The sequence below is a fragment of the Neomonachus schauinslandi genome, chromosome 6, assembly GCF_002201575.2.
Source record: "Neomonachus schauinslandi chromosome 6, ASM220157v2, whole genome shotgun sequence".
NCBI classification, from domain to species: domain Eukaryota; kingdom Metazoa; phylum Chordata; class Mammalia; order Carnivora; family Phocidae; genus Neomonachus; species Neomonachus schauinslandi.
The window spans coordinates 50,629,826-50,653,333 of record NC_058408.1 but is presented as its reverse complement, the minus strand read 5'-3'; the positions used below and the strand labels follow the sequence as shown (position 1 = coordinate 50,653,333).

At 36.9% G+C, this 23,508-nt stretch overlaps 1 protein-coding gene across 1 annotated transcript in view; it reads right to left on the bottom strand.

Annotated features, from left to right (window-relative positions):
- Positions 1-23,508, bottom strand: part of COP1 (COP1 E3 ubiquitin ligase) — a 270,124-nt gene that overhangs the window by 148,344 nt on the left and 98,272 nt on the right. Inside the window, exons 10-11 of the mRNA XM_021682810.2 lie at positions 19,829-19,943; positions 14,341-14,476 (exon numbers count right to left, since the gene is read on the bottom strand). Of these exons, the coding sequence (XP_021538485.1) occupies positions 14,341-14,476; positions 19,829-19,943 (251 nt within the window). The remainder of the gene's footprint in view (positions 1-14,340; positions 14,477-19,828; positions 19,944-23,508) is intronic.

Below are 23,508 nucleotides of genomic sequence, written 5' to 3'. Positions count from 1 at the left end.
GAGGTTCTAACTGCTAGGATAAATGAGGCAGAAGACAGAATTAGTGATAAAGAAGACCAAATGATGGAAAATAAAGAAGCTGAGAAAAAGAGATAAACAACTACTGGATCATGAGGGCAGAATGTGAGAGATAAGTGATACCATAAGATGAAACAATATTAGAAGAAGAAGAAGAAAAAGAGAGGTGGGCAGAAGGTATATTGGAGCAAATTACAGCAGGGAACTTCCCTAATTTGGGGAAGAAAAGAGGCATCAAAATCCAGGGGGGCACAGAGAACCCCCCTTCAAAATCAATAAAAATAGGTCAATACCCCGACATCTAATAGTAAAACTTACAAGTCTCAGAGACAAAGAGAAAATCCTGAAAGCAGCTCAGGAGAAGAGATATGTAACCTACAATGGTAGAAACATTAGACTGGCAACAGACCTATCCACAGAGACCTGGCAGGCCAGAAAGGACTGGCAGGATCTATTCAGAGCATTAAATGAGAAAAATATGCAGCCAAGAATACTATATCCAACTAGGCTGTCATTGAAAATAGAAGGAGAGATCAAAAGCTTCCAGGACAAACAAAAACTAAAGGAATTTGCAAACACGAAACCAGCCCTACAAGAAATATTGTAAGGGGTCGTCTAAGCAAAGGGAGAGCCTAAAAGTAACACAGACCAGAAAGGAACAGAGACACCAAACAGTAACAGTCACCTTACAGGCAATACAATGGCACTAAATTCCTATCTTTCAATAGTTACCCTGAATGTAAATGGGCTAAATGCCCCAATCAAAAGACAAAGGGTATCAGATTGGATTAAAAAACAAGACCCATCGACATGCTGTCTGCAAGAGACTCATTTTAGATCCAAAGACACCCCCAGATTGAAAGTGAGGGGGTGGAAAACCATTTACCATGCTAATGGACACCAAAAGAAAGCTGGAGTGGCAATCCTTATATCAGACAAATTCGATTTTAAACCAAAGACTGTAATAAGAGATGAGGAAGGACACTATATCATACTTAAAGGGTCTCACCAACAAGAAGATCTAACAATTGTAAATATCTATGCCCCTAAACATAGCACCAGCCAATTATATAGGCCAATTAATAACAAAATCAGAGAAACACATCGACAACAATACAATAATAGTAGAGGACTTTAACAGCCCCCTCACTGAAATGGACAGATCATCTAAGCAAAAGATCAACAAGGAAATAAAGACTTTAAATGACACACTGGACCAAATGGACTTCACAGACATATTCAGAACATTCCATCCCAAAGCAACAGAATGCACTTTCTTCTCTAGTGCCCATGGAACATTCTCCAGAATCGATCACATCCTAGGTCATAAATCAGGTCTCAACTGGTACCAAAAGATTGGGATCATTCCCTGCATATTTTCAGACCACAATGCTTTGAAACTAGAACTCAATCACAAGAGGAAAGTCGGAAAGAACTCAAATACATGGAGGCTAAAGAGCATCCTACTAAAGAATCAATGGGTCAACCAGGAAATTAAAGAAGAATTTAAAAAATTTATGGAAACCAATGAAAATGAAAACACAACTGTTCAAAATATTTGGGATGCAGAAAGGTGGTCCTAAGAGGAAAGTATATAGCAATACAAGCCTTTCTCAAGAAACAAGAAAGATCTCAAATACACAACCTAACCCTACACCTAAAGGAGCTGGAGAAAGCAGCAAATAAAGCCTAAACCCAGCAGGAGAAGAGAAATAATTAAAGATCAGAGCAGAAATCAATGAAACAGAAACCAAAAGAACAGTAGAACAGATGAACGAAACTAGGTGCTGGTTCTTTGAAATAATTAATAAGACTGATAAACCCCTGGCCAGACTTATCAAAAAGAAAAATGACCCAAATAAATAAAATCATGAATGAAAGAGGAGAGATCACAACCAACACCAAAGAAATACAAACAATTATAAGAACATATTATGAGCAACTCTATGCCAGCAAATTACATAATCTGGAAGAAATGGATGTGTTCCTAGAGATGTATCAACTACCAAAACTGAACCAGGAAGAAACAGAAAACCTGAACAGACCCATAACCACTAAGGAAATTGAAGCAGTCATCAAAAATCTCCCGACAAACAAGAGCTCAGAGCCAGAAGGATCCCCAGGGGAATTCTACCAAACATTTCAAGAAGAATTAATACCTCTTCTTCTGAAACTGTTCCAAAAAACAGAAATGGAAGGAAAACTTCCAAACTCATTTTATGAGGCCAGCATTACCTTGATCCCAAAACCAGACAAAGACTCCATCCAAAAGGAGAATTACAGACCAATATCCCTGATGAACATGGATGCAAAAATTCTCACCAAAATACTAGTCAATAGGATCCAACAGTACATTCAAAGGATTATTCATCACAACAAGCGGGATTTATTCCTGGGCTGTAAGGTTGGTTCAACATCCGCAAATCAATCAATGTGATACAATACATTAATAAAAGAAGAACAAGAGGGCGCCTGGGTGGCTCAGTTGGTTGGGTGGCTGCCTTTGGCTCAGGTCATGATCCTGGAGTCCCTGGATCGAGTCCTGCATCGGGCTCCCTGCTCGGCGGGGAGTCTGCTTCTCCCTCTGACCCTCCCCCCTCTTGTGTGTTCGCTCTCTCTCATTCTCTCTCTCAAATAAATAAAATCTTAAAAAAAAAAAGAAGAAGAACAAGAACCAGATGATCCTCTCAATAGATGCAGAAAAAGCATTTGACAAAGTACAGCATCCTTCTTGATTAAAACTCTTCAGAGTGTAGGGACAGAGGGTACATACCTCAATACCATGAAAGCAATCTATGAAAAACCCACAGCAAATATCATTCTCAATGGGGAAAAACTGAGAGCTTTCCCCTAAGGTCAGGAATGCAGCAGGGATGTCCACTATTCACCACTGCTATTCAACACAGTACTAGAAGTCCTAGCCACAGCAATCAGACAACAAAAAGAAATCAAAGGCATTCGAGTTGGCAAAGAAGTCAAACTCTCACTCTTTGCAGATGATATGATACTTTATGTGGAAACCCCAAAAGATACCACCCCCAAACTGCTAGAACTCATACAGGAATTCAGTAAAGTGGCAGGATATAAAATCAATGCACAGAAATCAGTGGCATTCCTATACATCAACAACAAGACAGAAGAAAGAGAAATTAAGGAGTCGATCCCATTTACAATTGCACCCAAAACCATAAGATACCTAGGAATAAATCTAACCAAAGAGACAAAGGATCTGTACTCAGAAAACTATAAAAGACTCATGAAAGAAACTGAGGAAGACACAAAGAAATGGAAAAACGTTTCATGCTCATGGATTGGAGGAACAGATATTGTGAAGATGTTAATGCTACCTAGAGCATTCTACACATTTAACGCAAACCCTATCAAAATACCATCAATTTTTTCCAAAGAAATGGAACAAATAATCCTAAAATTTGTATGGAACCAGAAAAGACCCCGAATAGCCAGAGGAATCTTGAAAAAGAAAAGCAAAGCAAAGCTGGTGGCATCACAAATTCCGGACTTCAAGCTCTATTACAAAGCTGTCATCAAGACAGTATGGTACTGGCACAAAAACAGACACATAGATCAATGGAACATAATAGAGAGCCCAGAAATGGACCCTCAACCTCAACTCTATGGTCAACTAATCTTCGACAAAGCAGGAAAGAATGTCCAATGGAAAAAAAACAGTCTCTTCAACAAATGGTGTTGGGAAAATTGGACAGCCACATGCAGAAGAATGAAACTGGACCATTTCCTTACACCACACACAAAAATAGACTCCAAATGGTTGAAAGACCTCAATGTGAGACAGGAGTCCATCAAAATCCTAGAGGAGAACACAGGCAGCAATCTCTTCGACCTCAGCCGCAGCAACTTCTTCCTAGAAACATTGCCAAAGGCAAGGGAAGCAAGGGCAAAAATGAACTACTGGGACTTCATCAAGATAAAAAGCTTTTGCACAGCAAAGGAAACAGTCAACAAAACCAAAAGACGACCGACAGAATGGGAGAAGATATTTGCAAATGACATAACAGATAAAGGGCTAGTATCCAAAATCTATAAAGAACTCATCAAATTCAACACCCAAAGAACAAATGATCCAATCAAGAAATGGGCAGAAGGCATGAACAGACATTTTTCCAAAGAAGACATCCAATGGCCAAAAGACACAGGAAAAAGTGCTCAACATCACTCCGCATCAGGGAAATTCAAATCAAAACCTCAATGAGATACCACCTCACACCAGTCAGAATGGCTAAAATTAACAAGTCAGGAAATGACAGATGTTGGCGAGAATGCAGAGAAAGGCGAACCCTCCTACATTCGGTGGGAATGCAAGCTGGTGCATCCACTCTGGAAAACAGTATGGAGGTTCCTCAAAAAGTTGAAAATAGAGCTACCGTACAACCCAGCAATTGCACTACTGGGTATTTACCCCAAAGATACAAATGTAGGGATCCGAAGGGGACATACACACAGATGTTTATAGCAGCAATGTCCACAACAGCCAAACTATGGAAAGAGACAAGCTGTCCCTCAATAGATGAATGGATAAAGACGATGTGGTGTATATATACAATGGAATATTATGCAGCCATCAAAACAAAAACAAAAACCACAAAATCTTGCCATTTGCAACGACATGGATCGAACTAGAAGGTATTATGCTAAGTGAAATAAGTCAATCAGAGAAAGACATGTATCATATGATCTCACTGATATGAGGAATTCTTAATCTCAGGAAACAAACTGAGGGTTGCTGGAGTGGTGGGGGTGGGAGGGATGGTGTGGCTGGGTGATAGACACTGGGGAGTGTATGTGCTATGGTTAGTGCTGTGAATTGTGTATGAATGATGAATCACAGATCTGTACCTCTGAAACAAATAAGATATTATATATTTAAAAAAAAAGAAGATAGCAGGAAGGGAAAAATGAAGGGCGGGGGGGAGACTGGAGGGGGAGATGAACCATGAGAGACTATGGACTCTGAGAAACAAACTATGGGTTCTAGAGGGGAGGGGGTGGGGGGATGGGTTAGCCTGGTGATGGGTATTAAAGAGGGCACATATTGAATGGAGCACTGGGTGTTATATGCAAACAATGAATCATGGAACACTACATCAAAAATAATGATGTAATGTAAGGTGATTAACATAACATAATAAAATAAAACTAAAAAAAATAATAAAAATAAAAATAAATAAAACATTAGGCCTGAGCAAAATTCTGGAAGCAAATTATCTTCTCTGTACTCCCAAATCCTGACATTTCTCATTGATCCCAGATAGCCCAATAACTTGTAGGATGATAACAAAAAATCTTCTGAAAAAAAGAAAAAGTTCATTAGCAGTCCAAAAGAGTCATAGGGGCGCCTGGGTGGCTCAGTGGGTTAAGTGTACGACTCGATTTTAGCTCAGGGCTTGAACTCAGGGTCTTGAGTTAGAGCCCTAAGATGGGCTCCATGCGGGGTGCCTGGGTGGCTCAGCTGGTTAAGCGACTGCCTTCGGCTCAGGTCATGATCCTGGAGTCCCAGGATCGAGTTCCGCATCGGGCTCCCTGCTGAGCAGGGAGTCTGCTTCTCCCTCTGACCCTCACCCCCTCTCATGTGCTCTCTCTCTCTCACTCATTCTCTCAAATAAATAAATAAAATCTTTAAAAAAAAAAAAAAAAAAGATGGGCTCCATGCTGGGGCCCAGTACGGAGCCTACTTGAAACAAAACAAAACAAACAAAATAACTTGTTTAAAAAATAAAATAAAATAAAATAAGTCATAATTTTTCCTTTGAAAACAAATCATTTGATTACCTGGACATGTTTTTAAATACAAATTAAAAAGTCACAGCACTCTACAATACAGAATCAGTACTGGCTGTCATTAAAAATTGAAATTTAGGGGCGCCTGGGTGGCTCAGTCATTAAGCATCTGCCTTCGGCTCAGGTCATGATGTCAGGGTCCTGGGATCGAGCCCCGCATCGGGCTCCCTGCTCAGCGGGAGGCCTGCTTCTCCCTCTCCCACTCCCCCTGCTTGTGTTCCCTCTCTCGCTGTGTCTCTGTCAAATGAATAAATCTTTAAAAAAAAAAAAAATTGAAATTTAGGAAAAACAATTCTTATAACTGGCTACTACAAAAATAAATGTTGAACATGAATAGTTTCAAGCTATGGCAAGAGTGGCATTTTAATGGAATATCTACATCAAATTAAAAACATGGTCATTATTAAGGGCAAATCAGACAAGAAAGTAATAGGGATACCAAGTATCACACACTCAAAAGAGGTGTGCCTGGGTGGCTCAGTTGGTTGAGTGTCCGACTCTTGATTTCAGCTGCGGTCATGATCTCAGGGTTATGGGATCAAGCCTTATTCAGGCTCTGTGCTCAACGGGTAGTCTGCTAGAGATTCTCTGCCACTCCCTCTGCTCCTTCCCCACTTAAAATAAATAAATAACATCTTAAAAAAAAAAGAAAGAAAGAAACTCAAAGAATTTATTCCTTTTATTCTTTTGGGTGTCTCAAAAATGGTGTTTCAACAGGTCCTGAAGAGAATAACGGAAGAGCGGAACTCAGAAGCCACAATGTCTCAGTTCAAATCTTAATTCTATCATTCACTAGCATTGTGTTGAACTAGGACAAGTTAGATAATTTCTCTCTACCACAATTCCTCATCTGTACAATGGGATTGGCCACAATGCCTTATTCCAGAGGTTTGATATAAAGATTAAATGAGTTAGTGAATACTTACAGTATCTTGTAAGGTACTTACAAAGGTATCTTTAAAAGTAATCAAATAATCAAACACTACATTACCAATGTAGCGACTGATCTAGCAGCAGCAATGCCACAATACATAACCATTTTCTTCTTATAAATTTACTAATGCCTGCTGCAATTCTACTTAAAAATTTCAGAAACCATGAGCAAAAATGTTAATATAACCTCTAACCTACAGATGGAATGTAGAACAATTTTAACCATAACAACCTACGTATGTAAAATTCAAATCAGGAATTGAAGAAACAGCTACTGCTAAGTATTCAGTAAGTTCAAACAATACAATTTCAAAAAATTCCTCTCTGATGGCCAATAGGTATTTAAGAAAATATGCAAAATGTGACATCATTGTTATGTGTAAGATGAGTTTCTATCCTTTCCATTACTTGCTGTTGTTAACCTAGGACCATCTAGTATTCATGAGCATGAACTTCTCTATTAGCTACTAATTTCCATAAGCCATTTATTTCCATACCTAGTCCACTAATAGTTGAGATACTGTCAAAGTAAACAAATGCTGCCACCTTGTGGAATTATAAGTATGTTGGTATTAAATAACCCAACACGATCCATATGCTAAAGGAAAACTTTTTTTTTCCTGAAGATTTTATTTATTTATTTGACAGAGAGAGACACAATGAGAGAGGGAACACAAGCAGGGGGAGTGGGAGAGGGAGAAGCAGACTCCCACTGAGCAGGGAGCCCAATGCAGGGCTTGATCCCAAGACCATGGGATCATGACCTGAGCCAAAGGCAGATACTTAGTGACTGAGCCACCCAGGCACCCTGCAAAAGGAAAACTTTAAAACCAAGTTTCTTTCTCTCTCAGTGAGATTCTCAATGCAGTGAATTACCAACACTAGATACATTTCATGCAATTTTACAGTAAGAACAATTTCTTCTACAATGTAATGAAATATTGCAACATTATTAAATAATGCAAATTCAACATTATTTGTCATTTTTAATGTCTTTATCTCTTTTCCAAAAGAAGTTCTTCATCAAAATTTCCTATTTTGAGAGGAATTAAAAGCCTTTAAAGTGAATTTATTATCAATGATATGTGTGAATATAAGAAAGTAGGAAAAGCAAAAAAATCACCAGGGCTGTGAAACTTGCTAAGTCTCTCTGAATACTATTTTCATTGTTGCTACCTACTAGTCTTCATCTATCCTGTCTTATATTATAAACCTTCAAAATTAAAATTTTTTTTTCAGAAATGTTAGTTCAATGTCAATAAAAGAACGATGTTAAGATGGCAAGATGAAACAACTAAAGGTATCTTTTAAAATTTTAATTAAAATATTTTAATAAAACCAATCTCACTCAAAAAAAAAAAAAGATTTATTCCAGAGAAAGAGCAAGCAAGAGAGCGGAGAGGGGGGACCAATAGCCTCAAGCCGACTTGAAAGGGTGCGGGAGTCTGACACCCAACCAACTGCACTACCCAGTTGCCCTTAATCTCACTTTCATTAAGTGGTATTCCCAAACTGAAATCTTATTGAAGTCTTCAGTAAACTTCTGCCTCAGAATACACAGTGCTCTTACATAAATGTCTCTGTATGATCAAGACTTAATATTCCTGAAAACAGTATTACACTATGTGTTAACCAACTAGAATTCAAACAAAACTTGGGGCGGGGGGGGGGGGGGGCACTTAATAGCGTTAAGAAAAAAAACCTGCCCAGGATTATATTAAAATCAAGCTAAAATGGCTTTCAAAAATGATGGGAAAAAATGGCTCTCATTCTTTTTTGAATCCTAGAGATGTATAACCAATTCTACATTTCCTAACTAGAAATGCTGCTTTTGTGATATAAAGTTAAGATGGAAATTTTTACTTTGTTTTTGGATTTTTGTTCATTTTTTTAATGGAAAAGAAAATACAATGCAGGATTAATTTACAATGATAAGGGACATTAATCTATATTACAACAGAACTATAATCTGCATTACATTTTAGTTGAGTAGAATCACATAATTATAGGTAAATATATACATCAGGTCATTATTATAAACCTCCATTGTTATTTGTGTTGTTTCATATTCAAGCTACATTTATCAAGCTTTTAAAACCATATATTATACATTCCTACACTAGTTAAGAATTTAAGGGGCGCCTGTGTGGCTCAGTCAGTTAAGCATCCAACTCTTGTTTTCAGTTCAGGTCATGATCTCAGGGTTGGGATCAAGACATGGGATCAAGCCCCATGTCAGGCTCCTCATTGGGTGTGGAGGCTGCTTGGGATTTTCTCTCTCCCTCTGCCCCTCACCACCCCCAATTTCTGCACAAGCACACGGTGCTCTCTCTCAAAAAAAATTTTAAAAATTAAGTAATAGTGTTACACTGTTACTCCAAGCTAAAGTGTTTCAATAACTTTCTTACATTGCCTCTATAAAGGCACTGAAATAATACTAAGAGCTTTCCTAAATCCAACCATCATATCTGGCCTGTTCATGATTGTACTCTTAGCCTAGCCCACATTAAGGAGTCAATTAATTTTTGTTATATAAATTTAATCACTCATTAAATTAAATAAGCCCCACAGTGTACTGCATTTTCAAGTTTTAATCACTCCAGTGCTTGATAAAGAAAACTCACATTACCCAACACATAGAAAAAAAATGAATGCATGAATTCTTGTCTTACTCATACTGAGCTAAACCAGCTGGAATACAATAAAAGGTTTACTGCAAGTCTCTTTAGCTATCAGCTTAAATTCCAAGATCAATATTCTTATATGTTAATAAAAATCTTCATCATGCAAATGGAAAACCATACATAGTAATGTACTGGAAAAGTTAAAAATTGCCAAATTCCTGATCTGCATGAAAACATCTTTTTATGGTTTCTTAATTATATCTAGGAGATTCTGAACATAAACAAGCAATGTGATGATACCAAGGGATTACTGGTAATTGTGTTACATATGATACAGCCCTGTGGTTTTACGATGTTCGTATTTACATTCTTAAGGATATAAGGATGAAATGACATAGCATCTGAAATTTGCCTCAAAATATTAAGCAGGGGCACCTGGGTGGCTCAGTCAGTTAAGCATCTGCTTTCAGCTCAGATCATGATCCCAGGGTCCTGGAATTGAGCCCCACTGAGGGCTCCCCACTCAGCGGGGAGTCTGCTTGTCCCTCTCCTCCCCGCTTGTGCTCTATCGCTATCTCTCTCTCTCTTTCAAATATATAAATAAAATCTTAAAAAAGAAACACGTAAGCAAAGAAAGAATGAAAAGTATAAAAGAAGGGGCGCCTGGGTGGCTTAGTCGTTAAGCATCTGCCTTTGGCTTCGGTCATGGTCCCAGGGTCCAGGGACCGAGCCCTGCATCAGGCTCCCTGCTCCACGGGAGGCCTGCTTCTCCCTCTTCCACTCCCCCTGCTTGTGCTCCCTCTCTCGCTGTCTCTCTCTCTCTGTCAAATAAATAAATAAAATATTTTTTAAAAAAAGAAAAGTATAAAAGAAGCAAGGATAGCAAAATCTGGATCATGCTGAATCTGGAAGATGGCTATATGAGGGATTATTATTCCATTCTCTCTATTTTTATGTGTATTAGAAATTTTTATTAAAATTTTTTAAAGAATAGTCATCAAGATAATGAAGATAAAAATAACAAAAAGATAACTAGAAAATCCCAATATCTGAAAACTATTAAGATATGTCTCAATAATCCATGAGTCGAAAAAAAATCAAATTTGAAACTTAAGTTTCTTGAACTGAACAAAAATGAAAATCCTATTTTCAATGCAATAACAATGAATAGTCATAAAATTATGGAAACATCTCCACTTACAGCAGCATCAAAAAAATATTTAGGAATTAATCAGAAGTGAAAGATGTGTGCAAGGAAAACTACAAAAAATTGCTGAAAAAAATTAAAGAAGACAGAAATAAATGGAGATACATTTCATGTCCATGGATCAGAAGACTGAATATTGTTAAGATGTCAATATTACCCAAAGCAATCTGGAGATTCAATACAATCCCTGTCAAAATCCCAATGACATTTTCTGCAGAAATAGAAAAAACAATCTTGAAAAAGAACAGAGCTAAAGGACTCACACTTCCTGATTTCAAAATTTACTACAAAGCTATAATAAAACAGTATGTTGGAGCACTTGGGTGGCTCAGTCTGTTAAGACTCTGACTCTTGATTTTGGTTCAGGTCATGATCTCAGGGTCACAAAATTAGAGTCCGGTGTTGGGCTCCATGCTGGGTGTGGAACCTACTTAAGATTCTCTCTCTCCCTCTGTCTCTGTCCCCCAGCCCTCACTCTCTCGCTCTCTCTCTTAAAAAAAAGTGTGGTAGTGGCATAAAAATAGCTATACAGGCCAACGAAGCAGAGAGGAGAAACAGAAATAAACCCTTCCACATATATATATATGGTCAAATGACCTTTGACAAGAGTGGCAATACCATTCAATAAGGAACGGAGTTTTTCAAGAAATGATGCTGGGGATACTGCATAATCACATAAAAAAAAAGAATGAAGCTGGACCCTTACCTAAAACCATACACAAAAATTAACTCAAAATGGATCAGAAAGTTAAATCTAAAACACAAAACTACAAAACTCTTTTCATGACTTCGGATTTGATAATGATTTCTGGGATATGACATCAAAAGCACAGGCAACAAAAGAAAAATAGACAAATTAGATGTGTAAATTATAAAATTCTGTGACTCAACAGACAATATCAATGTAAAAAGACAACCCACAGAATTAGAGGAAATATGTACATATCTGATAAGAGATTAATATGCAGAATATATAGAGAACTACTGAAACACAACAACAAAATTCAAAACTGGGCAAAGACTTCAATAGAAATTTCTATAAAACAAATGGCCAATAAGCAAAGGAAACAATGCACAACATCACTAGTCATTAGGGAAATGCAAAGCAAATCTAAGAGCTACCACACCTCACATCTGTTAGGATGGTGACTATAAAAAACGGAAAATAACAAGTGCTGGCAAGAATGCGGAGAAACTGGAAGCCTTATGCACTGCTGGTGGGATCATAAAATGGCACAGCCACTGTGGAAAACAGTATGGCAGCTCCTCAAAAAATTAGAAATAGAATTACCATATAATCCAGCAATGCCATATCTGGGGATATACCTAAAAGAACTGAAAATAAGGTCTTGAAGAGGTAGCTATTCACCCATGTTCATAGCAGTATTATTCACAACAGTTAAAAAACATGGAAGCAAACTGAGGGCTCTAGAGGGGAGGGGGTGGGGGGATGGGTTAGCCTGGTGATGGGTATTAACGAGGGCACGTACTGAATGGAGCACTGGGGGTTATATGCAAACAATGAATCATGGAACACGACATCAAAAACTAATGATGTAATGTATGGTGATTAACATAACATAATAAAAAAGAAAAAAGAAAAAAAACATGGAAGCAACATATGTGTCCATCAACAAACAGATAAGCAAAATGTGGCATATACATACATACAATGGAGTGTAATTCAGCCTTAAAACGTAGTAAAATTCTGATATATGCTACAACATGGACAAAAACTGACAACATTTTGCTAAGTGAAATAAGCCAGTCACAAAAAAACAAATACTGTATAATTTCACTTAAATGAGTTACTCGGAGTAGTCAAAATAATAGAGAAATAAAGTAGAAGGGTGGTTGGCAGTATTCGGGGAAGATGGGAACGAAGAGTTACTGTTTAACGGATACTGATTTTCAGTTTTACAAGATGTCAAATATTAAAACAATGGATACTAGTGACACTTCCACAATATTATGAAGGTATTTATTAAATACCACTGAAGAGCACATTCGTTAAGATAGTGTATTTTATGTTACATGTATTTTATCACAATAAAAATAAAATTTGGAAAAAAGAAAAAAATGCCACATCAAAAATTCATGGGATGCAGCTAATTCAGGGCATGGAGCACAAATTATATTACAGAAGCAAATTTTCAACTCAATCACTTTAGTTTCTACCTTAAGAAACAACAAAGGTAAGAGGCAAATTAAATCTAAAGAAAGCAGGAAAAAAAGAAATAATAAAGTTAAGAGCAGAAATCAATGAAACAGAAAAATATAGAATATCAATAAACTAAGAGCTATTTGAAAAGACAAATAAAATTGATAAACTTCTAGGGCGCCTGGGTGGCTCAGTTGGTTAAGCGACTGCCTTCGGCTCAGGTCATGATCCTGGAGTCCCAGGATCGAGTCCCGCATCGGGCTCCCTGCTCGGCAGGGAGTCTACTTCTCCCTCTGACCCTCCTCCCTCTCATGCTCTCTGTCTCTCATTCTCTCTGTCTCAAATAAATAAATAAAATCTTTAAAAAAAAAAAAATTGATAAACTTCTAAACCAGACTATTAAGGAAAAAAAAAAAAAACGGGAAACAAGTTTCCAATATCAGGAATGAGAAAGGGAACATCATTAGAGAATCTAAAGACATAAAAGGATAATAAAGGAATATTACAAACACATGAATGCCAATAAATTCAACAACCTAGGTGAAATGGGCAAATTTTTTTTTTTTTAAGATTTTATTTATTTATTTGACAGAGAGAAAGAGAGAACACAAGTAGGCAGAGCAGCAGGCAGAGGGAGAGGGAGAAGCAGACTCCCCACCGATCAGGGAGCCTGATGGGGGGCTCGATCCCAAGACCCTGGGATCAGGACCTGAGCCAAAGGCAGACGTTTAACTGACTGTGCCACCCAAGCGCCCTGGGCAATTCTTTTAAAGACACAAACTAAAAATAATGTTCAATCAAGAAAAAAAAATCAATAACCTGATTAGTCTTACACTTCTTTCAAAAATTTAATTTATAGGGGCGTCTCGGTGGCTCAGTCATTAAGTGTCTGCCTTCAGCTCAGGTCATGATCCCGGGGTCCTGGGATCGAGCCCCGCATCAGGTTCCCTGCTCAGCGGGAAGCCTGCTTCTCCCTCTCCCACTCCCCCTGCTTGTGTTCCCTCTCTTGCTGTATCTCTGTCAAATAAATAAAATCTTAAAAAAAAAAAAGTTTAATTTATATTTAAAACTCTTCCCTCAAAGAAAACTCAAGGCCAAGATAGTTTCACTGGAGAATTCTACAAAATATATAAGGAAGAAATAATACCAATTCTTCACAAACTCTTCTAAAAAACTGAAGATGAGGGAGCCCTTATGAGAAGAGCATATACACCGTGTCACCAAAACCAGACAAAGACATTGTAAGAACACAAACTGCAACCCTAAGAGGTGAATACTATTAATCATTCCATTTTAAAGATGAAGACATTGAGGACTAAAGAGATTCAGGAACTTGACCAAGACCACAGAAATAAAAATTGGCAGGCAACCTGACTTCAGAACACAGGCTCTTTTTTTTTTATTTCCTTATTTTTTTTAATTTTATTTTATGTTATGTTAATCACCATACATTACATCATTAGTTTTTGATGTAGTGTTCCAGGCTCTTAACTAGAACAATGAAACTGCTTGTTAAATTCTAGATTAAATTCTAGATACTCTTGCAAAAGTAAATGTAAAGAGTGCTGCCCAATACTTACCTAGAGACTATGCTGGAACCATTATAGAGATCGCTAGCATATGACAATGTAGCCAAAGGTCGTACTGAATTATATCGAGTAAACTTAGACAAGCATTCCTGAAATTCATCCAACTGGCTTGCAGTTCGACTATCATCTATATGAAGAAAACAAAATAAAATAAATTTTACTGCAATGTAAGTCAAAGAGCAGTACATACAGATTAAAAAATATATTCTAAATATAAACAATTCTTAAGTATTTAGAGAACACTAGCATGCACAAATTATTTAGCTGATCTCTCAGCTTTAATAAAAATTTCTTAGTGATTCATTGAAAGACACTGTCTCTTTCAACACCAATAAAAACATACTGTAAACACTTTATTTTTTAAGCAATAATATCTTGGAAAACAAAAAAGTACCTCTGATCAAGAGAAATATAATCTTTTATTAAAACAAAAATCCTTTATCAATGGAGAAAATGAAGGTGGACAGGAGTATATACACTGAGTATATTCATTATTTTGAAGGAACACGTTTACAGAGATACATCTGCAAGCCCACATTTATTTACTATCAAAACACAATTTATAACATAGATTAAGAAAGCAATTGCTTTTTAAGTAAAAAGAAAGTGAAATACTTGCTCACATTATACTTTGATGTTTCTCAAATCAATTATGAAAAGGGAGGAGAAAACTGTAATACATCAATTATTCTCAAAAATAAAATACTTCTACTCAAATGTCTTGGTGGACTAAGGAAAACATTAACTCCATCCACTAGAGCACTGCATAAATACTTTGAATAAAGTCCATTTCAGTAAACTATTCATAATTAAATTATGTGGAATTTAAATCACAAAATCATCTCATGAAAGATGGAATAAATACAGCTATCTATTCTCCAACCCAGAAACAAGACTACAGAGAAAGCATGAATAAAAAATCATTGCTTTTCAAAAGTGCTTTAGGTTTGGACTTGTATTTTCCTTTACAAAGAAAGAAAAGTAAAACACCCAATTTAGTTAGCTTCCTAACTGAAATTTGAAGTAAGATTGTTACAACAGTTTTCATACCTTCTTCATTAGTTTTAGCTTATACACATACAAACACATACAACTTTTTCAAGGTAAACTTTCATGATTTCCCCCACACACACACTTTAAAGATTTATTTATTTGAGAGAGAGAGAAAGAAAGAGAGAGCGCGCACAAGCAGGGGGTGGGAGAGAGAGAAAGCAGACTTCCCACGGAGCAGGGAGCCCAACATGGTGCTCCATCTCACGACCCCGAGATCATGATCTGAGCCAAAACCAAGAGTGGGACACTTAACCAAGTGAGCCCCGCAGTTGCCCCATGATTTCCCCTTCTTAAATGTCCTCTGAAAATAAGCAGGCATAATGAAATTTAGATATAAGAATCAATAAGTCTGAGGCGCCTGGGTGGTTCAGTTGGTTGAGCGTCTGATTTTGTCTCAGGTCATGATCCTGGAGTCCTGGGATCAAACCCCATGTCAGGCTTCCTGCTCAGTGGGGAGTCTGCTTCTCCCTCTGCTGCTTACCAGGCTCATGCTCTCTCTCTCTAATAAATAATAAATAAAATCTTAAAAAAAAAAATCATTAAGTCTACAGAGTTAAGGTACCAAGGATAGACAGTAAAGAATTGATTTAATTCATCTGGAGATACTAGGTTATCTTGAAGGTAACTACTGACATAAAGAAATTTATCTAACACTACTATGGCAAAAAAACAATTACTAGTCTCTGATACTAAGCTTCTGTCTCCGATATTTCACATTTTAAAGATTTAAACACTAAAATAGCAAATTCATCTAACAACCTATATCAAAGGTTCCAATTTTATACTGTTTCCATTCTAAAAACAGCAAAAAACAAACCCAATTAGCATGTACTGTCATAATGTTACTTAAATAATGTTCCTGCTCCACAAAAATTCTTCTCAGTAAATTCAACAAATTGGAAATAAAACATGGGTTACTGCAGTAAAACAAAATCAACTGTACTACAAAGTGGTTTGAATGTAACAACTACTTGGTTCTTTTTATATATAATCTTATTAACTCTGAGTATTTAATATAATAAATAGTGACTGGAAAGACACCTTAGATATTTGTTTAAATACTAATTTAATGTAAATCTATTCTTTCATATTTTGACACCAATCCCTAAGTATAAAAAATTCACAAGCATTCAAGAATGTATATTCTGCTTAAGTCCATAATCTTTTCCTGGGTAGCTAAACTTCTGGGGCCATCACACCTATTGATTAACATCTACTTCCAAAAGAAGTCATAAAGAAAACACTAAAAATAATTATTTTAGTATCTGAAAGTATAGGCATTTGATTTTTATCTGGTTATGAAAAGGTAGGATTTTGTATGCTTGGTAGGTTTATGGTCAATAATCATACATATCTGCTAGCGTATTACTTTTCCTATTCCAATTACAGATTAGTTTGTGAAAGTGTGTTCAGCATCTTTTCCTCTCTTCTAATGCTTTATAATTTACCTTCTCTTCCAATTACAACTAAGAGTCCAGGGCATTAATCTCTTAATCTTCATCTCTCATTTCCAGAGTTGAAAATTGAAAGTCAGAAAGAGGGGATGGATTTTCATTTAAAAATATACAGAAGGAAAAACAAACACTATGTACTCCATTACATAGAAGTTAAAATTTCCTCTTCACAGTCAAGGACACTAGGAGGAACTTCATATTCAGCAATACGGTTAAGTGTAGTCAATGTGTGAATTCAGTAAGATAAACTTGAGACTCCTAAAAACTAAGGACAACATGTTTTAAATACAATATAACCATGCCCATAAAAATGAAAATCTAATCTTCCTCCTGTTTTTAATTTATTCTACCTTCCAGTAATCTTATATCCCCAAAATAAATTGGTCTGTGACTATACCTTTACTATGCCACAGCAATGCCACGCTGCTAGTTACTTAAAAACTATTCCCCAACCTCTCTTTCCTACCTCTCTTTTTCTTTTAAATGTCTGCCATTTGCCTATGGATGTATTTCAACAATGTACCAACAAATAACATCTAACAGCATTAATATGAACCTTCTGCCAATCAGTTTGTAAATATCAAACCATTTTCAATTTCACAGCTTCCTATTGCATTTTATAGACTATTACAGAGGCTCAAAAAGGGGTTCAATTCCCAGGCAATACAATGAAAGTTTCCCATCTTATAAAAACTGTTGATCGTTAATTGCATACACATTTATAAACAAAGCTTGGTTCCCACCTAGAATTCACAGGAAAAATGGTATGTAAATCTTCTTTTTCTTCCACCACCTATCCTAAGGCAAATTTGTCCAAAGGTCCTAAGCAATGTGTATATTTTTTCTTTCCCTTCAAATTTTTATTTAAATTTTAGTCAGCACACAGTGCAATATTGGTCTCAGGAGTAGAAATCAGTGATTCATCACTTACATACAACACCCAGTGCTCATCATAAGAAGTGCCCTCCTTAATACCCAACACCCATCTAGCCCATCCCCTACCCACCTCCCTCCATCATCCCTCAGTTTATTCTCTATCTCTTCTGGTTTGTTTTCTCTTTTTACCCCTGCTCCCATATGTTCTTCTGATTTGTTTCTTAAATTCCACATATGAGTGAAATCATATGGTAGTTGCCTTTCTCTGACTTATTTCACTTAGCATAATACACTCTAGCTGCATCCACATTGTTGTGCATGGCAAGATTTCATTCTAATTGATGGCTAATATTTCACTGTGAATATATACCACATCTTCTTTCTCCATTCATCACTCAATGGACATCTAGGCTCTTTTCATAGTTTGGCTATTGTTAATAATGCTGCTATAAACATCAGGATACATATACCCCTTTGAATCTGTGTTTTTGTTATCCTTTGAATAAATACCTAGTAGTACAACCGCTAGATCACAGGGTAGTTCTATTTTTAACATTTTGAGAAACCTCCATAATGTTTTCCAGAGATGCTACAACAGTTTGCATTCCCACCAAGGTGCAAGAGGGATCCCCTTTCTCCACATCCTCACCAACACCCATTGTTTCCTGTGTTCTTAATTTTAAAAATGTGTAGATTTTAATACAAACATGCCTATTCAAGAGAAAACTAAGGCCAAATTTTTAACAACTAATAAAATATCACACATTTTTTTCCTGGGTGGTCCTCATTTTGAGCAGGTGTATTACTAATGACATGAGTTAACTGAGCACCTAATTTATATTTTATAGATATATCACCTATAAATCCTAAAAAACAAAACAAAACATAGGGTTGGTATTAATGTCCCTACTTCATTGGTGAGCAAAGACACTGAGAAAGTTACAACTCAAGGGGCAGAACTACAGTAATGCAATGAAAATATCCTATCATGTCCATGACGTTGCATAAGTTATTTCCTCTATTTTGAAGATGTTTCTAATTACCTTATTTAGTTAATGAATTCTAGCCTTGACTAAATACAATCCTCTAAAGTCCCTGCAGTGATCATTCCCTTACATTTCCCCATTTTCAACTTGGTGTGGATTTTTCATTCCCGGCTTTATCAGTGGATATTCTTCTCTATTCCCCTAACACACTTATACAACATATAATACCACGTAGAATTATTTACCTGTTGCTTTGCCCCACTGAATTTACAATACTCGCTGACAACAGAAATCAGTTCTTTCATCTTTTTATTCTTAGCACAAAGGACAGTGCTTAAAACTTAATAAATGTTTAATATTTCATAATAAGAGGCAATTGAATGGAACTTATTTCTCGTAGCAACATATTCATGGTTGATTTTTTTTTAACTTTATATAGCTCACTACACAAAGATTAAAAATCCCCAAATAGAGGGAAAAAAAACCAAAAATAGCTATGGGCAACAAATGTTCTTCAATATCTTGGGGCGCCTGGGTGGCTCAGTCGTTAAGTGTCTGCCTTCGGCTCAGGTCATGATCCCAGGGTCCTGGGATCGAGCCCCGCATAGGGCTCCCTGCTCAGCCAGGAGCCTGCTTCTCCCTCTTCCACTCCCCCTGCTTGTGTTCCCTCTCTAGCTGTCTCTCTCTCTGTGTCAAATAAATAAATCTTAAAAAAAAAAAAAAAATGTTCTTCAATATCTCTAAGAACCTCCATAACATTCTGGTAGAATATGTTGAAAATACACACTTTTGTTTTATAAATAGGACTTTATATAAATCCAGCATAAGAAACTAGAAATGGATCTGACATATGAACTTGATTTATTTTAAGAAGTCTGGAATAGGGGGCGCCTGGGTGGCTCAGTTGGTTAAGCGACTGCCTTTGGCTCAGGTCATGATCCTGGAGTCCCTGGATCGAGTCCTGCATCGGGCTGCCTGCTCGGCAGGGAACCTGCTTCTCCCTCTGACCCTCCCCTCTCTCATGTGCTCTCTCTCTCTCTCATTCTCTCTGTCTCAAATAAATAAATAAAATCTTTAAAAAAAAAAAAAAAAGAAGTCTGGAATATGTACCTGAAATTCGAGACATCCTTGTAGAAAAGTAACATTGCTCTAAATCTTCAAAATGAGCAGTGAGTCGTTTTCTTCTTGATGCTAATGTGCTGTTATACCAAGGCTGTTTCTTTGTCTAAAGTAGTAACATAAGAAAAGACACTTGTAACTAAGAACAAATGATAGTCTTTTTCTGCACAGAATACCTAAATGATTGCATATTCAAAATATCAACATATTAAAATAACTAAAAATGGTAAATACTCATAGTTCTTAGACCATATTTTTCAATTTTTATTTTAAAATGCAAATAAGCTCAGGGTTTGTGGGGCCAGGGGCAGGAGTTTGGGTCCAGGTCCTGCCCCTGAGCCCAAGCCTCCTGGGGAAGCCTGCTTGTACTATGTAAGGGAGGGGGGAAATCTATCAACATACCTCAGGTTACAGGGAGGCGCATAGGTGGGGGAGGGGCTGGGTGGACCAAAGGCCAGACGGGAGGGGCTTCTGGAGATGGAGAAAGGCCTGAGGATGGGGCCAGTTGGGGGAGGAGGAGGAAGCAACCTGGTGGTGCCAAGTGCTAAGTCCCAGCTGGGCTAGGCCCCTGGTTGGTACAATATGGTTTGCTATAAAACTCTAATCTTCCAGCCAAAAAAGTAAATAAATTAAAATAAATAAAATAAATAAAATATGCAAATAGGCTCTCAAGGCCAATTTTATAAGAATGAAATAAGAACCTTCTTTCAACTCTCCAAATTAAGATAGAATCGGGGCGCCTGGGTGGCTCAGTTGTTGAGCATCTGCCTTCAGCTCAGGTCATGTTCCCGGGGTCCTGGGATCGAGCCCTGCATCGGGCTCCCTGATCAGCAGGAGGCCTGCCTCTCCCTCTCCCACTCCCCCTGCTTGTGTTCCCTCTCTCTCTGTGTCTCTGTCAAATAAATAAATAAAATCTTTAAAAAATAATAAAAAATAAATTAAGATAGGATCCTTTATAACTACCATGCTAAATTTTAGAATTTTGAGAATTTTAATATGCAGAAATTGTTAGAAAACAATGTTCAAAAGAAAACTAATTACTTTTTCAACATCCTTATATTGCAACCCTGTACTCTTTGAATAAGAGAAATTATCCTTGATTGACAGAATATATATTTAAGTTAATACTGATTACTAAATTAAGGGGCAGTAATATGTAATATGAATGTACTAGTCTACCATATACATTAGAAGATCAGAATAACTAAATCACATATATATAAAGCCAGCAAACCTGAAATATATTGGCATATAAATCTATTTTAAAAAAATCTATGGTCCTCAATATATAATATTGCCTACACCATTTTAAATGAAAGGATAAGACAATTCTTCCCACAAATGGTTATTTTTCTATTATGCTTGAGGCCCACAAACACAGAGACGAGACAAATGACGAGAGCTTGAGATGACACAAGTTCATCGTAAGTATACAATAACTGCAAATGTATTTAAGTAAGAAATATTAAGGTACTACCCTGAATAAAACACTCTAAAGTGAACCCCTGCTAAAACTAGGTGGTAGGTAAAAATCTTATTTTAAAGCAGTGTTTGAATCACAAGAAAGTAAGACAACTTCCGAAGATTTAATATACAAGCAAATAAGAAGCTGAATTCAGAGAATTCAGAAAATATAATGGTGCAGAGGAGGGGAAAGACAAAGAGGACAATACTCATTTGGAGACAAATACCGACAAAAGAAAAAACACTAAAACTGAGAGAAACTGAAAAGAGAGTTTGTGAACCGGAAAATAAATCTAAAGGAATTAACCAGAACTAAGGATAAAAAATAAAAAGGTAGAAAATCTGAAACAGAGGTTAAGAAGTATAAAAGTATAAGGTTGAAAATATGGGCACTTAGAGACCCAGAAAACTGTAAAAGACTGAAGAAGAAATATTTGAAGAATTCATGTTGACAATTTTACAGAACTGAAAACAGATATAAATACAAAGAAATTATTCCTATCAAGTAGGATAATTTAAAAGAAATCAATAATTAGACACAGTAAGGCAAAACTGTGTTTCTCTCCAAAAACAAAATGATTTTAAAATCAGACAAATAGGGGCACCTGGGTGGCTCATTCGGTTAAGTGCCTGACTCTTGATTTTGGCTCAGGTAATGATCTTGGGGTCAAGAGATGGCGCCCCAGGTTGGGCTCTGCACTCTATGGGGAGTCAGCTTGAGATGATCTTTCTCCTCCCTCTGCCCCTCCCCCCATCCGTGCACCCTCCTCTCGCTTTCTCCCTGTCTCTCTGTACCTCTCTCTGTCTCATAAATAAATCTTTATTTTTCCAAAGACCCCATCTATTTATTTGAGAGAGAGAGAGAGAGAGAGAGAGAGCTCAAGCACAAGCAGGGGGAGAGGCAGAGAGAGAGAGAAATGCAGAAGCAGATTCTCCACAGAGCAGGGAACCTGATGTGGGACTCGATCCCAAGCCCCTGGGATCATGACCCAAGCCGAAGGCAGACGCCTAACCAACTGAGCCACCCAGGTGCCCCTAAATAAATAAATCTTGAAAAAAAAAAATCAGACAAACAGAAGAGATAACTCACCTGACAGGACCATCAAGAATAGCAAGAAAAGCAGCTAGGAAAAGGAACTTTGATTATCCTCAAAAAGTTGAAAGAAAACAACTCCAATCTAAAATTCAGATCCTGAAAAAACTATCCCACAATAAAACGAGCAATATTTTTTTCATGTGAATGAAAACAAAGAATATTGCCTATAAGCCATTTAAAAAAAAATGTGTGAAATTGTGTGCTTAAAAAATTCAGTAAACAGGGGCGCCTGGGTGGCTCTGTCATTAAGCATCTGCCTTCGGCTCAGGTCATGATCCCAGGGTCCTGGGATCGAGCCCCACATCAGGCTCCCTGCTCGGCGGGAAGCCTGCTTCTCTCTCTACCACTCCCCCTGCTTGTGTTCCCTCTCTTACTGCATCTCCGTCAAATAAATAAATAAAATCTTAAAAAAAAAAAAATTTTTCAGTAAACAAACTGGAAGGCCTGAAGCACAAAATGAAAAGAAAACCTGTAATCAATAAGTAATTTTAAATACTGTTTGTAACATTAATTATAACATCTAAATTATGGGGCTTAAGAACATGTCAGAATAAATACAACAAAAAACGGCATATAAATCAGAAGAATGGAGAAAGTTTCAATTCTGGAGCACTTATGTTGTTCAGGAGAGTAATTAAGATATTAAATTTAATGAAAAGATGCTCAATATCACTGATCATCAGGGAAATGCAAATCAAAACCACAATGAGATATTATCTAACATGTGTCAGAACGGCTAAAGTAAAAAAAAAAAAAAGAAAAGAAAGAAAAGAAACAAACAAACAACAAGTGTTGACAAGGATGTGAAGAAAAAGGAGCCCTTGTACACTGTTGATGGGAATGAAAACTGGTGCAGCCATTGTGGAAAACAGAATGGAGATTCCTCAGAAAATTAAAAACAGAACTACCATATGATCCAGTAATTCCACTCCTGGGTATTGACCCAAACAATGTGAAAATACTAATTCAAAAAGATACAAGCACCCTATGTTTATTACAGCATTATTTACAATAGCTGAACTATGGAAGCAGCCCAAGTGTCCACTGACAGATGAATGGATAAAGAAGATGTGGTGTACGTGTGTACACACACACCCACACACATGAATAT